Here is a 13,416-nt window from a genome sequence, read left to right on the forward strand (position 1 = left end):
CTTGGAGAAGTGAAACATATTGTTAAATTTGCAGGCAACACAAAAATAGGTGGAGAGGCTGGTTGTGATAAGGATATAAACAATTTTCCGATAGATAATGATGGGTTAATCAATTGGGCAAAAGGATGGCAGATGAAGTAATACATGGGAAAATATGAAGTTGCCCAATTTGGAAGGGAGAATAAAGGATCAGAGTATTATATGAATGGAGAAAAACAGCAGAAAGCTGCAACACAATGAGACTTTGCACAACACACAGAAAGCACACAGAAAGCACACAGTTAATCAGGCAGACTTATGGTATGTTGGCCACTGTTTGAAGGGACTTGAAGTATAAGAGTTGGGAACTCTTACAGGAACTGTACAAGGAGCTGGTGAGACCACACCTGAAGTACTGTGAGCAGTTTTGGTTCCCTTACTTAAGGAAATATATCATTTCATTGGAGACAGTACAGAGAATGTTCACCAGGATGGACCTTGGTTTGAAGGGATTGTCTTATGAGCAAAGTTTGGGACTCTACTCACTGGAGTTTAGACTAATGAGAGGTGATCACATTGAAACAGTATAGGATTATTAATGGGATCAACAGGCTAAATGCTGTTTCCCTTCCAGGACCAGAGGACACTGTCTCAGAATATACGGGTGCCAATTTGAGATGAGATAAGGAGGAGGTTCTTCTCTCAGAAGGTTGAGATTCTTTGGAACTATTTGACTTTTGAGCTCCCTGTGGGGAAGAGTCCTTATGCATAGTTAAGGCTTAGATAGATAGATTCTTGATCATTAAAGGAATAAAGTGTTCTGTGGAAAGCATGGGAAAATATGTGTGAGGAATGTCAGATCAGTCATGACCTTGTTGAATGGTGGAATAGGCTTGAGGGGCCAAATGGCCTACTCATTTTTCTTTTTCTTATTGTTTTCAGCAAAAAAGGCCATCCAGTCCATTATATTTGGGCTGACTCATTTCTAGAATGAAGTTGACTGATAAAATCACATCAATGTTATTACAGACCCAATGCAACTAATATTGATTCTTTCTGGGATATATCTGTATCAATTTATCATCAGTGGCCAAATGAGTGAATTGTACAAAATCCCAGGTGGCTGTAAGCAGCACTTCTGAACAAGACAAAGACATGGCATAATTATCCTTCAGACATAGAATAATTCATAACAACCTTATGGCAATGACCTCATTTCATTAAGGAATAAATGAAATGAGGTAATTGCCATAGCTATACGTTAAAGTTATTGTTTGCAAAATTTGTGCATAACTACTTTACAAATGATTGAGTAATCATCTGTAAGAGACTAAGTTTTAAGCATAAATTATTGCAAAATAATTCGGTAAATAAATGTTCACATAGTAGTGTTACAGAAACAAAATAAAGTCAAAAAGCTAATGTAAACCTAGCATTCTTTAGTGTATTATTTTAGTGGAGGCAATATTTGAAATGGGTTACTGGAGGCATGAAGACAACAGAGGATTGCTAAACAAGTACACTAAATTTTGTCACTAAAACAGAAATAACTGGATAAACTCAGCAGGTCTGGCAACATCTATGGAGAGAAAGCAGAGTCAATGTTTAAGGTGCTGTGACCCATCTTCGGACCTGATTGTTGCTAGTTTGGTACGTTTGCTGAAGACTGGTGGAAGGAGGCGGGAGGAGTAAATGATAAATGGAGGTGGAGGCCACAGAGAGGGATAATGGTCAGATGGGGAGAATAAAAAACTGCTAATGGAAACTCTAGTGATTGGAACCAGGTGGATCTCATTGACTACGAAATCCTTGATTGGGATTGTGAACCTGGGAAAATCAGGAAACCCTGGCTGACCAGGCTAAAGAGGGATTTAGAATCTCCTCAGTTCAGGGGACTGATTCCAAGCTGGCTGGCCACAGCCAGTGTACTGTGCACATGTAAAATAAAGGATGAGTTGGTGATGGGATACCAGCCTCTCTGCAGTTTATTCAGGGGTCATTAGTGGATGAAAATGTCTTAGGTTATGGTGAAAGCAGCCTATGTGATTACAAGACCTGGTCTGTGGGGGTGGGAGAAGGACATGGAAGAAGGTGTTCAGGTTTTAAAATTATTGAATCGATATTGAGTCCTGAAGGCTGCAGAGTCCCCAAGAGGAAAATGAGATAAACATTAAACATTGTCCTTTAGTCCATTTTCTATAATAGTTCCTGTCTCACATTGGTAACACAATCCTTTAAAACTTTTAAAATGACAGATCAATTAAAAGAATGTTACTGATTGAAAAGTATAAATAAAATGCAGAACTATTTATTCATTCCTATTACTGACCTGCATGATTCAGAAGAAGAGACTAAAAGGTATTTGAATAGATACATGTTATATATGAATTTCAGTCAGACTTTTAGTTTGACTATCTAATTAACTTTTAAACTGAGATATTCCATTGTAGCTTTGCTGCCTTTGCTTCTCAGTGATGTTTATGGTCTGACTGATGATTCTTTTCATTCCAAAGATGAAATTATCAGTTATAAACTATTTTCATTCATATTGGGTTTCAGTTAAAAAGTCCTCCTCTTCTTCTCCGTGTGTCTTCACTGTGTTAAAAACAAAGCAATACAGAGTGACCCATTGGAACTTAATCATCCAGCAACTCAGACATTGCAACTTCACACTGTGCCAAAAAAATGTATTCTTAGTTTTGGTAGATTATTTAGTGAAATTCTTCTTGTTGATGATAGAGGTGTAATTAGATACTGTGAGGAGATTTTCTAAGCTGGAAAGCATTTATACTCTTCCTCGATGATTCCTTTTCTCATATTCTAACTCATACCATGTTCTCTTCTCTGTCCTGCTTATTGATGCCCAATTCTGCAGCACTTGAAATTTAAAGATCTCAAATTTATATTCAATCTGCTCCGTGGCTTTCTCCCATCCTATCTCTACAACTTTACCCACCCGTACAATCCTCAGAATATTCCTCAAAATCGAGCCTCTCGCAGCTCCCTAACTTTCAACACGCCATTTCCTGTAGTGTCAGCTAAACCCTAAACTCCAAAATTAACACCCTAAATATTTCCACCTCTTTACTTGTGTCTTTTTCCAACTTTAAGATGGTCCTTAAAATCCACCTTTGTTTTCAAAGATTTTAGTTGCCAATCTAGTATCTCCTTTTGTGGTTCAGCTTCACATTTGATTAGAAAATGCTCTACAAACCTACCAGGGATATTCTACCATATTCAAAGTACTATGGTATATAAACACAACTTTAGTTATTGTGTTTGTTAATATTGGTGAACCAAGGATAAGTAGCCTTACAAAAAATTAATGTGTTTTGATTTAGTTGCTCACTTAATACATTATATTTACATAGTGACTCATCTGACAAATCATTCACTGTATTTGGAATTTGTCAATGCTTGGTCATTTCTGAACATCCCAAGTCAATGGCATTCGGTAGTAGCAGACAGTTTTGATAGACAGTTGCAACTGGACTGAAGAAATGATTTGGACTTGTGACAGGGCAGATCCAGTGATTCCTTGCAATTCCTCTGTGGCCATCAGCATCTGATTATAGACTTACATTTTGTGAGTTGTGCTGAGATCACTAGTCAGTCAGTCTAAAACCAATAATGAGACCACATTGAAAAGAACATAAACAAAGAGGTAGAAATAGGATAAGTGAGTGGGCAAAGATCTCACCAATAGAGTATAATGTGGGAAACTGTGAAATTATCCATTTTGGCCGGAAGAAAGAAAAATAAGCAAAATATCCAAAAAGTGAGAGATTACAGAACTAAGAAATCAGAGGGATATGGGTGACCTAGTGCTTGAATCACAAAAGTAATGAGGCAAGCTAATAGAACGTTCTTGTGAGAGGAATTAAATACAAAATTAGGAATGCTATGCTTACATAATAAAAACAAAAAGTTTTGGAGAAAATCAGGAATCAAGTTAACATTTCAAGTTCAACGTGACTGCTTTTGGATTTGATATGTTAACTCTGTTCATCTCTCCACAGATGCTACCAAATCTGCTAAGTTTCTCTAGCACTTGTGCTTACATTTCATCTCTCCAGAATCCACAATACTGAAGTTTATGCTTCAGTTTAACAGGGCATTGCTGAGGTCACATTTGGAAGTTTGTGCACAGAATTGGTCTTCTTATCTAAGGAAATATATAAATGTGCTGGAGACAATTCATAGAAGGATCACTAGACGAATACCTGGAATGAGCAGTTTGTCTTATGAGGTAAGGTTTGATGAGCAAGGCTTGCATCCACTTAGATGAGGAGGAGGTAATTTGATTGAAACATGTAAGATCCTGAAGTAATTGCCAAAATCCAATGCTTTTTCTTTCCTGAAACACTGTTTGAATCTGTCCAAGTTACAATTGACATACCACTGTGGCTCAGAGGTTAGTGCTGCTGCCTCACAGCACCAGAGACCCAGGTTTGATCCCAGCCTCGGGTGACCTCCTGAGTAGAGTTTGTACATTCGCCCTGTGTCTGTGTGGGTTTTTCCTGAATGCTCTGGTTCCCTCCCACAGTCACAAAGATGTGGTTGGGCATGCTAAATTGCCCCATAGTGTTCAGAAATATGCAGGCTAAATGGGTTAATTATAGTAATTATGGGGATTGGGTGGAATGCTCTTCGGAGGGTTGGTGAGGACTCAATTGACTGAATGGCCTCTATTTACACTGTCAGGATTCTTTGACAATGATCAAGATGCACTATCCCTCGTTGTCCTGGTCAACCTGCTTATAGGCAAAAATAACTTCCACAACCTACTTTAACACCTGATGAAGAGTCATCTAAACTTGAAACATTAGCTTGCTTTCTCTCCATGGATGCTACCTGACCCGCTGTGATCTTCGGCATTTTTGTTTTCAGTATATTCCGCTATTACCCAGTTCAATTTAAATACTCTTACTTCATTCAATGCTTACTTACCCAAAGCTAAAACATCTCCAGGGATGACACTTTTTCCTCCTTCTACACTAGCTTCTGTTCACTAAACACATCTCTCCTTATTGATCTTATTGACCTCCCATTGCCTCAATGTAAAATTGTCACCCTTGAGTTTAAAATCACTTCCTAATCTTATGCCTTCCAACCACTATAAGCTCATAACAGACACATCTCCGCCAGCCTAGCCCTGAACTCTATTTTTCAATCTATCCATCATCACCTCTATGCCTCTCCAATACGTTTCAAACAACTATACCCCATTCTGCAACTCCTTCAATCCCTCCAGTTTAAGATCATTCTTAAATCCAGCTCTACAAACAACATTTTAGACACCCTTTCGTTTTGCAAAAATTTGAATATGTGTCTTGTACCATACGGTCCACGGAACACTTAAGGGGGTTTTGTTTTTCGAGTCATACGTACATACAGCATAGAAACAGGCTTTTGGTCTCGCACGTTTAATACTGTTTATAGACAAATTGTAATGGTTAATATTTCAAAGGATCTTAGCTTTCTATCCAGTTTTGCACATACCTATATTACATTTTGCCATTGTAATAGCTAGATACCTCCTTAATTAAAATAAAGTTCAGGCGCTTAAATGTGATTATTTTCCAGCAAGCTTTCTAGTCTTTTATTCCATTTTTACATTGCAAAGCCTGCCTCTGCTGTTTAATAGGAACAGTAAGGACATGTGAGATAAAACTGAGGCAGGCAGTTGAAGAGCATGTAACCCTTTGAAGCCTCATACAATCGAGTTTCCAGAAACTCTCATCTCTCAAGTGTTGACGGTAAATTAAACTTTGAAATGCCTCTTGTGAAAGATCAGAAATGGTCTGCATCAGGTGCTGATGCCTTAATCGGCCGGTCACTAGGGACCCGTTCACTGTCGGGTCGAATGTTTCCATGTAAGGAGTATTCTTGCCGGCAGCTTTCAGATTCGAGGGGGTTTGCTGGGGCTGCTGTTACATTCTCAATCCCTGGAGACAACCCACTATAAAAACCACAGCCCAAAACACACACACACACATTTGCAGGGATCACAGGCAAGTATGGTGAGTGTGTGCTCTTCTGCAGTTTTTTTCTTCCTCTCTCTTCACAGTTAGTTCTATCTGCTGCAAGTGACTCTGACCCTTGTGACTTTTTCTCTCTCTCTCATTCGTTTTGTCCCCTAGTCGAGCAGAAAAACAAAAAAGAAGGAAGGCGGTGCCAAACGGGCTCAGAGAGCTTCATCCAATGTCTTTTCCAGCTTTGAGCAGACTCAAATCCAGGAATTCAAGGAAGTAAGCAACTCTCTGTTGGACGTCTGAAGTCGAGAGGATAGGGAATGTCAGGGCCAGAGAGAAACACATAGGTGTTAATGAGTGAAGATAAATCCCAGGGGGAAAAAAATGACTAAAAGTGTGAAATCACGGCAAAGGACAGGAACTAAGAGGGAAGAGAGAAATGCAATTGTCTGTTTCCAATCCCGCTCGCTCCAGAGATTTCTGAACGGTTGATTTTTTAAAAAAAACATAAATTATCAGATCCAGACCCGTGCCTCAAATTATGTAAATATAATCTTTACAAATAAGAAATGCTTTGGGTTTGTTTACTGAAAAGAGTCAAACTCCAATACTTTTTTCCTTCAAATGCTACTGGATAGAACCAAATTGCTTCAGTGACTGCTTATATATAAGGATATCTTATGAATAAAGTGTGTAATTGAAATAAAAAATAGTTAATTTAAGAAATATACATACACCTGATTCGAATCTACAGTATTTGGGCTTGGCTGTGATAGTCAGATGTACACTGCATTCTGTTTTATATCTCTAACTACAGTTTGAAAAAAAATAGGAACTGCAAGAGCAAAACTTGTAAAACATGAGTGTAAACATGGATCAAACTGGAGAACGAGTTCACTTCAGCCTGTCTCAGATAGGAATGCTGCAGATCCTGAACGCCTGAAACAAACACAGAGAATGCTGGAGAAACTCAGCAGGTCTGGCAGCATCTGCGGAGAGAGAAATAGTTAACATTTTGAGTCCATATGCCATGCCCTAACCTTCAAGGCTCTGGGGAAAGTGGGACTCAACTAGTTTGTCAGTGGAGACATGATGGGTTGAAGGAGCTCCACCACACTGTATAAAGAATATCTTAAAAAATATCTGCTCTGTCTTTATGTCAGTCTGCCCCTGACTGATGATTCCACGTTAGTTGCTAAATGGTTATCAGTGCAAATGAAATGTGTTTAGTACACAATAGATGTTGCAGATGTTAGTGTAGGATAGTTATGTAAGTTGATCATATTGTATTTTTGCATTGAGCTCTGTTGTGCATGTTGACTTCATTATTCATGACCAGGATAGGAAAGAAATTAAGAATGCAAAAAAAAGTCTCAGGAAGGTGTAAGAGATGGCATTTAATGCAAGGAAGTAGCTCTTGGCAGACCATTGTAGGCCGTTTTTGATTCTGTTATCCCGTTTCTTTTCAGGCCTTTACTTTGATCGATCAGAACAGAGATGGCTTTATTGACAAAGAGGATCTGAAAGATACTTATGCATCCTTGGGTAACTGCTTGTAAATCTGATCAAAGTTACATGTATTCATGATGAATGTGTATTTGATGTGACACTTGGATATTCTGGCAGTCGTACAGTCATCGAACAGCACACACTAGACTTGAGGGTTGGGGTATTGCAGAATCCCATATGTAGCAGAGTTTGTGGGAATTGCTGGGGAAATTGAAGATTGGAATTCCTCTGCATCTCGAACCCTCCAAAATAAACTTAATATCAGAGAATTCAGAGGACTTTGGTTTAAGTTACTAGTCACCCTAATAACTATTAACCCTATGAAAAATTAGACATTTAAGACAGATGAGGAGGAATTTCTTCTGAGAATAGTGAATTTGTGCCATTCTTTATCACAGAGGACTGTTGGGTCATTTAAGTAGATGCAAAGCTGAGATGGATAGAATCAATAATGGAATTGAAGGTTACAAAAACAGGCAGGAAAGTGGAGTTGAGGATTTTCAGATCAGCCATAATTCATTGATTAGCAGCAAACTTGATAGACTGAATGGTCTACTTCAGCTTCTATGTTTTATGGAGAATTTAAAAATCTAATCTAGCTTCTGGGTAACTATCACCCCATCGCCTGCACTAACCTGGCACCCATCCCAAGCTGCACCTCCCTGACATCTGGGGACACTTGACAACCTCTACCAACCCAACCAGAGCTCCCAATCCAATATAATTCCACTTAAGGAGCTCATCCCAACCCCTCTCCCCTCTTCCCCCCCCGCGACTCAACACTCAACACCTGCTACTCCATTGCCTGTTGGTTATGATACCCTTTCCTGCTGGACTGAAAACCACACCTTACCTACCAACACGTCCCCTTGTTGCCAACCCTGATATCCCTCCCCACCACCAGCTATGACAATCACCATCCACTCCAACTCCTCAACTTCTCCAACCTATCCCAAATACTGCATCTTTTCCTAAATGACATTCATGATTCAGATGGGTTTTTAACATCAATTAATGACAGTTTCATAGTCACTGTTGCTAATTTCAGATTTAATTGATTTTGAATTCAACAATTGCTTGCATACTTCTATCTTGGCACCTGACTTACCTGGGGACTATCCTAGTCCCTTAACCAACTGCTACCCCAACCCTACACTCTCATACATTTTTGCAGAACTGTCAAATTGTCTGTCTGGGCTGCTGAATATTTCAGTCTCAGAGCACAGCACACTGACTGCTGTAAGAGGGGCCGTGATGTAACGTCCTCTGAATATTCCGCACCATGGTGGGGATCTGTGGTGATTTCAGCTCCGCTCCACACTTCTGAACGAGCTGGAATTAGAATTCCCAGCTCAAAACGTGGAACTCAGTACATACATAAGAAAGACATGAAAGAAGTGGCAATCCAACTGTGATGGCCACTTGATGTCTGGAGACTGAATTTGGAAGCATTGCCTGCATGAAGCTTAACATCTTCGCTCCAGCTGAAGAATAGTCTGTAAATATTTGAATGTCTCAGTACACTCAAAAGATCTGTCAATAAATAGATTAATTCTCCCACCTGCTATCAGGACCTTGTAGCTACAATCTTAGTGGTTCTCCAGCCATTGGCAAATGAAGTCCAGTGGTGACTTTCTGCAGCTGTTTTAAATAGTAAACTCACCATGGTAGACTAGTTTATAACTGAGTATTTCAGCTATTAGGGAAAAGATGGAACTTTCATTTTAGAAACAGCTAATCACATCTTCAAGGTATTTCAATGTTCTTTGCAACCTATCAATTGCTGCTTTATCTTTAAAGCAAAGAATGTTTGATGGGATGTTGTCATCACCAGCAAGATCAGTACTTTTTGCCCATCTCTAATTTCCTTTGAATTGAGTGGCTTACTAAACTGTTTCAGTGGATAGTTAAAAGTCAACCCTGTTGTTGTGGATCTGAAGTGGCGAATTGTCCAGACCATATAATGTTGACAGGCTTCTGTTCCTCAATGACATTCATGACCCTGATGGGGTTTTTAACACCAATTAATGATGGTTTCATAGTCACCATTATTAACTCCAGAGTTTGAATTAATCAATTTTTTTTTGTGAAATTTGAACCCACATCCTCAGAACATTAATCTGGGTCCCTGCATTGCTTACTTAGTGTCATTACCATTTCACCACCAGGTTAACATTGCTGCAGATAGCATGTACTCTGGCATCGCAAGATGCAGAAAAGATGCATGATCCTCTGACTTACTTAAGTGAAATTGGTTGAGGGATGGATGCTGATCATGATATCTTGTGAATACTGTGAGAGTATTTAACATTCCTTCAACTATTGAAGTGAACATGACCTTGATTTAACATCTTGTCCAAAAGGCACCTCCAGCAGCTTAAGCAATTATCTACTTAAATAAAATAGAATTAGCAGAAAGAAATCAGGAACTACAACAGGTTACCTTGTGATGGGACTTTTTTTTTTAAGAAACTACAGAATATTAGTCCACAGATACAACAATGTTATGGTCAGCATATAATAAAAGATTTGTACACAACGTAAGGATAATAGGACATAACTGATCTCAAATGTAAACACAATTAATTAGAAGTAGAGAAGGAAGACATTTAAGAGCGAAATACTTACAAATTATGCATGGTGTTGGTGATGTTATCCCAGGCAAACCAGAGAACCTAAGATCAGAGGTAGATATATAAAAATGTGTAGAAAACAATTTACAGGAAATGTGCACAGGCAATTGATTTACTTGGATTGGGAGCCATAACTGTGAGATGCATTGATAAATCTAATTAAGAATTCAGAGGAAATTATCTGGATAATGGTCAAGGTGAATATTTATCTTGCTCAAAAACAGTTTGATGCTACATTGGGAGAACCAGGAGAGATTCACTTTACAAGTCTCATCACATCTCTGACTTTTTTTCTTTTTCAGGCAAACTCAATGTCAAAGATGATGAATTAGAATCCATGTTACGTGAAGCTACTGGTCCAATTAACTTCACCATGTTTTTAAATCTATTTGGAGAAAAGTTACATGGTATGTTTTTAACCACTTCTTGCTTTTCATTCCTTTCCTTGTGAACCGTGACCAAACTATGATTTATTTCATTAAATACAGGGTCTGATCCAGAAGAGGTGATGTTAAATGCATTTAAAATGTTTGATCCCGAAGGCAAAGGATGCATCAACAAAGATGAGTATGTGCTATTTTTACTTTTCTAGTGTTTTTGCGGATGCTTTGAAGTTATAGCATTTCCTTTTATTATGCTTCATTTGTGTTATTTTTTTCCCACATCTGCAGACTAAAACATATGCTGATGACTCAAGCTGACAAATTCACGGCTGGAGAGGTTTGTATAATTTTAATTTAAGGCGTTTTCTTTGACAGATGTAAAGTTGTTTGTGTACTTGTTAACCTGGAGCAGTAGCATACATACTGAGATGAATGCAATGTGGACATGACAGTCTATTCACACTCCAGCCCTACAAATGGGACAAGTTCTAAATTTTGCAGATTTTATAAAATAAACTTCCATCAAGAAAATAGCCTTCAGTAATTCAAATGTGATGTATTGTTCTTCGATCATGCATGAAAATTGTAATGTTTACATCAGCTCTGGTAGAGATTTTTAAAAAAATACACAAGTTAGTAATTACTTTAGCTATGTATGAAGAATGTACATCATAATAATACATATGCAATCAATTTGCACATAAACCTATTACATCCTTTGATGTATTTAGTCAGGTTATCTGTAACAATCCAGATTGTGTCAGTATGAATATCATATTTCCTTATAATAATGGAGTGTTTTTTCTGTACTCCATGCAAGTTACAATTGTAGTGTGTACAACTGCATGTAAGATTTGTCCATCCCTATCTGTGTTTTTTTTCATTCTCATGTACTGTAGGTTGACCAGATGTTTCAGTCTTCTCCCATTGATGGTGCAGGCAACTTGGATTACAAATCTCTCTGCTACATCATCACACATGGTGAAGAAAAGGAAGAGTAAATGAAACCTATACTTGTTATCGGGCTGCTCAGATCTTTGCATTTCTTCTTTATTATCAAATTACATCAACAGTGAATAAAACCACATTGTAAATAGACCATGCTTCTAGCAGCATTTGTACTTCCCAATACCCGCAACAACAGTGCAAATACACTTTAGTGACTTTATATTCTATGCACATTATAATCATGAAAGTTCAAAGGCAGTATTGTACTCTATAAAATTGAATTATTCTAATAATTTAAAAGCAACAACATAAATAACACGTACAAGAGAGTTCCTGATGCTAAAATGAATTGAATTACTGGAGGACTTGAATTAATTGAATCAAGCAGTTGGAGGTAAAATGCGCAGAATGCAATAATGTGGGAGTTTACTGGTCTTTGGTATTTTCTGACTGTAACTTGCAGTTGCCATGATAACTAGTTGTGATTGAATGGTCCTCTACCCCTGTAATTGGCATTTAAGGAGGAAATCTTCTGGAATCCAAATAAATGGTATGAGTGGTTAGGGGAATCAGTAGAACTTGCACTTCACACATTTAATGTTTGGATTTATATTGGGTTTGGGTTTCATGTGGAGATCTGAGATGGGTCTGATAGTTGCAAAAAGGCTGACCCCCAAATCACAGAAGGTCAATTTACTGAACTATTTTCTTGATGTTCACACTCCCATTGCAAATGGGAAAGTGCAAAAGAACACCACGTGAAGCAAAACCGAGTTCAGAGTACAACTGGATTTTGATCAGCCGGCCAATGGGCCTAGGAGTGGCAGAGGGAGTTTAATATGGATAAATGTGAGGTGTTGCATTTTGTTAAGACACTTACCAAAACTGATAGTGCTTATACCGTTAATAGTATGGCCCTGGGGTGTGTTGCCGAACAAAGAGATCAAGGAGTACAGGTGCATAGTTCCTTGAAAGTGGAGTCACAGGTAGATAGTCACTGGCTGAAAAAGGCATTTGGCATACTTGCCTTCATTGTCATATCATTAAGTATCAGAGTTGGCATGTCATGTTATAGCTGTACAGGTCATTGGTCAGACTACTTTTGACATACTGCATACAATTCTGGTCTCCCTTCGAAAGGAAGGATGTTATTAAGCTTGAGAGGGTAGAAAAAAGATTTACAAGGATGTTGCCAGGTATGGAGGATTTGAGCTATAGGGCCAGACTAAATAAGTTAGGGCTTTTTTCCATGGAGCATCAGCGACAGAAGGATGATGTTATAGAGGTGTATAAAATCATTAGGGGCATGGATAAGGTGAACAGCCAAGGTTTTTTCCAAGGGTGGAGGTGTCAAAAACTAGAGGGCATAAGGTTAATGAGAAAGGGAAAAGATTTAAAAAGGACTTCAGTAACATGTGTAGGGAATGAGCTGCCAGAGGAAGTGATGGAGGCAGGTAGAATAATGACACTTAAAAGGCACCTTGGATGGATATGCGAATACGAAGGGTTTAGAGAAATATGGGCCAAATGCTGGCAAGTGTGATTAGGTCAGATTGAGATGTCTAGTCAGTGTGGGTGATTTGGACTGAAGAGTCTGTTTCCATGCTTCATAACCCTGTGATACCCTACATATCACAAGGCCTTAATGCTGTTGCTAGTATTGAACTCAACTAGCACATTACAAGAATCGGTTGAATTTGTTTACACCAGAAAGCAGTGAAAGCTCTCTCGTTGAGTATATTTAAGGTAGAAAGCAATACATTTCTGAACTTCATATGGAATCAAGCAGGAAAATGGTGTTTAAGTAGATGATCAGCCACAATCTAGAGTGGCAGAGTGGGTTGAACTGAATTGTTTATTCCTGCTCCTATGTCCCTATGCATATTGTATTTCTGAGGGTGGGCATATGTAAGTTAGCGTGATTGGTGTGTCAGTATCAAAAAAGAAAATGATTCAATTTGCATGTTTTGCAAATTCAAATGCTCTGAA

General features: G+C 38.4%; 1 protein-coding gene across 1 annotated transcript; it reads left to right on the forward strand.

The window, feature by feature from the left end:
* The first annotated feature begins 5,824 nt into the window (after positions 1–5,824).
* On the forward strand, positions 5,825–11,577 carry LOC122539441 (myosin light chain 5-like). The gene is made up of 7 exons (XM_043674286.1): positions 5,825–6,002; positions 6,123–6,230; positions 7,424–7,499; positions 10,399–10,503; positions 10,585–10,663; positions 10,768–10,816; positions 11,379–11,577. Exons 1-7 carry the CDS (start codon positions 6,000–6,002, stop codon positions 11,478–11,480), a joined length of 522 nt encoding a protein of 173 aa, XP_043530221.1. The 5' UTR covers positions 5,825–5,999; the 3' UTR covers positions 11,481–11,577.
* Positions 11,578–13,416: the final 1,839 nt, after the last annotated feature.

This window comes from Chiloscyllium plagiosum, chromosome 32 (genome assembly GCF_004010195.1).
Source record: "Chiloscyllium plagiosum isolate BGI_BamShark_2017 chromosome 32, ASM401019v2, whole genome shotgun sequence".
NCBI classification, from domain to species: Eukaryota; Metazoa; Chordata; class Chondrichthyes; order Orectolobiformes; family Hemiscylliidae; genus Chiloscyllium; species Chiloscyllium plagiosum.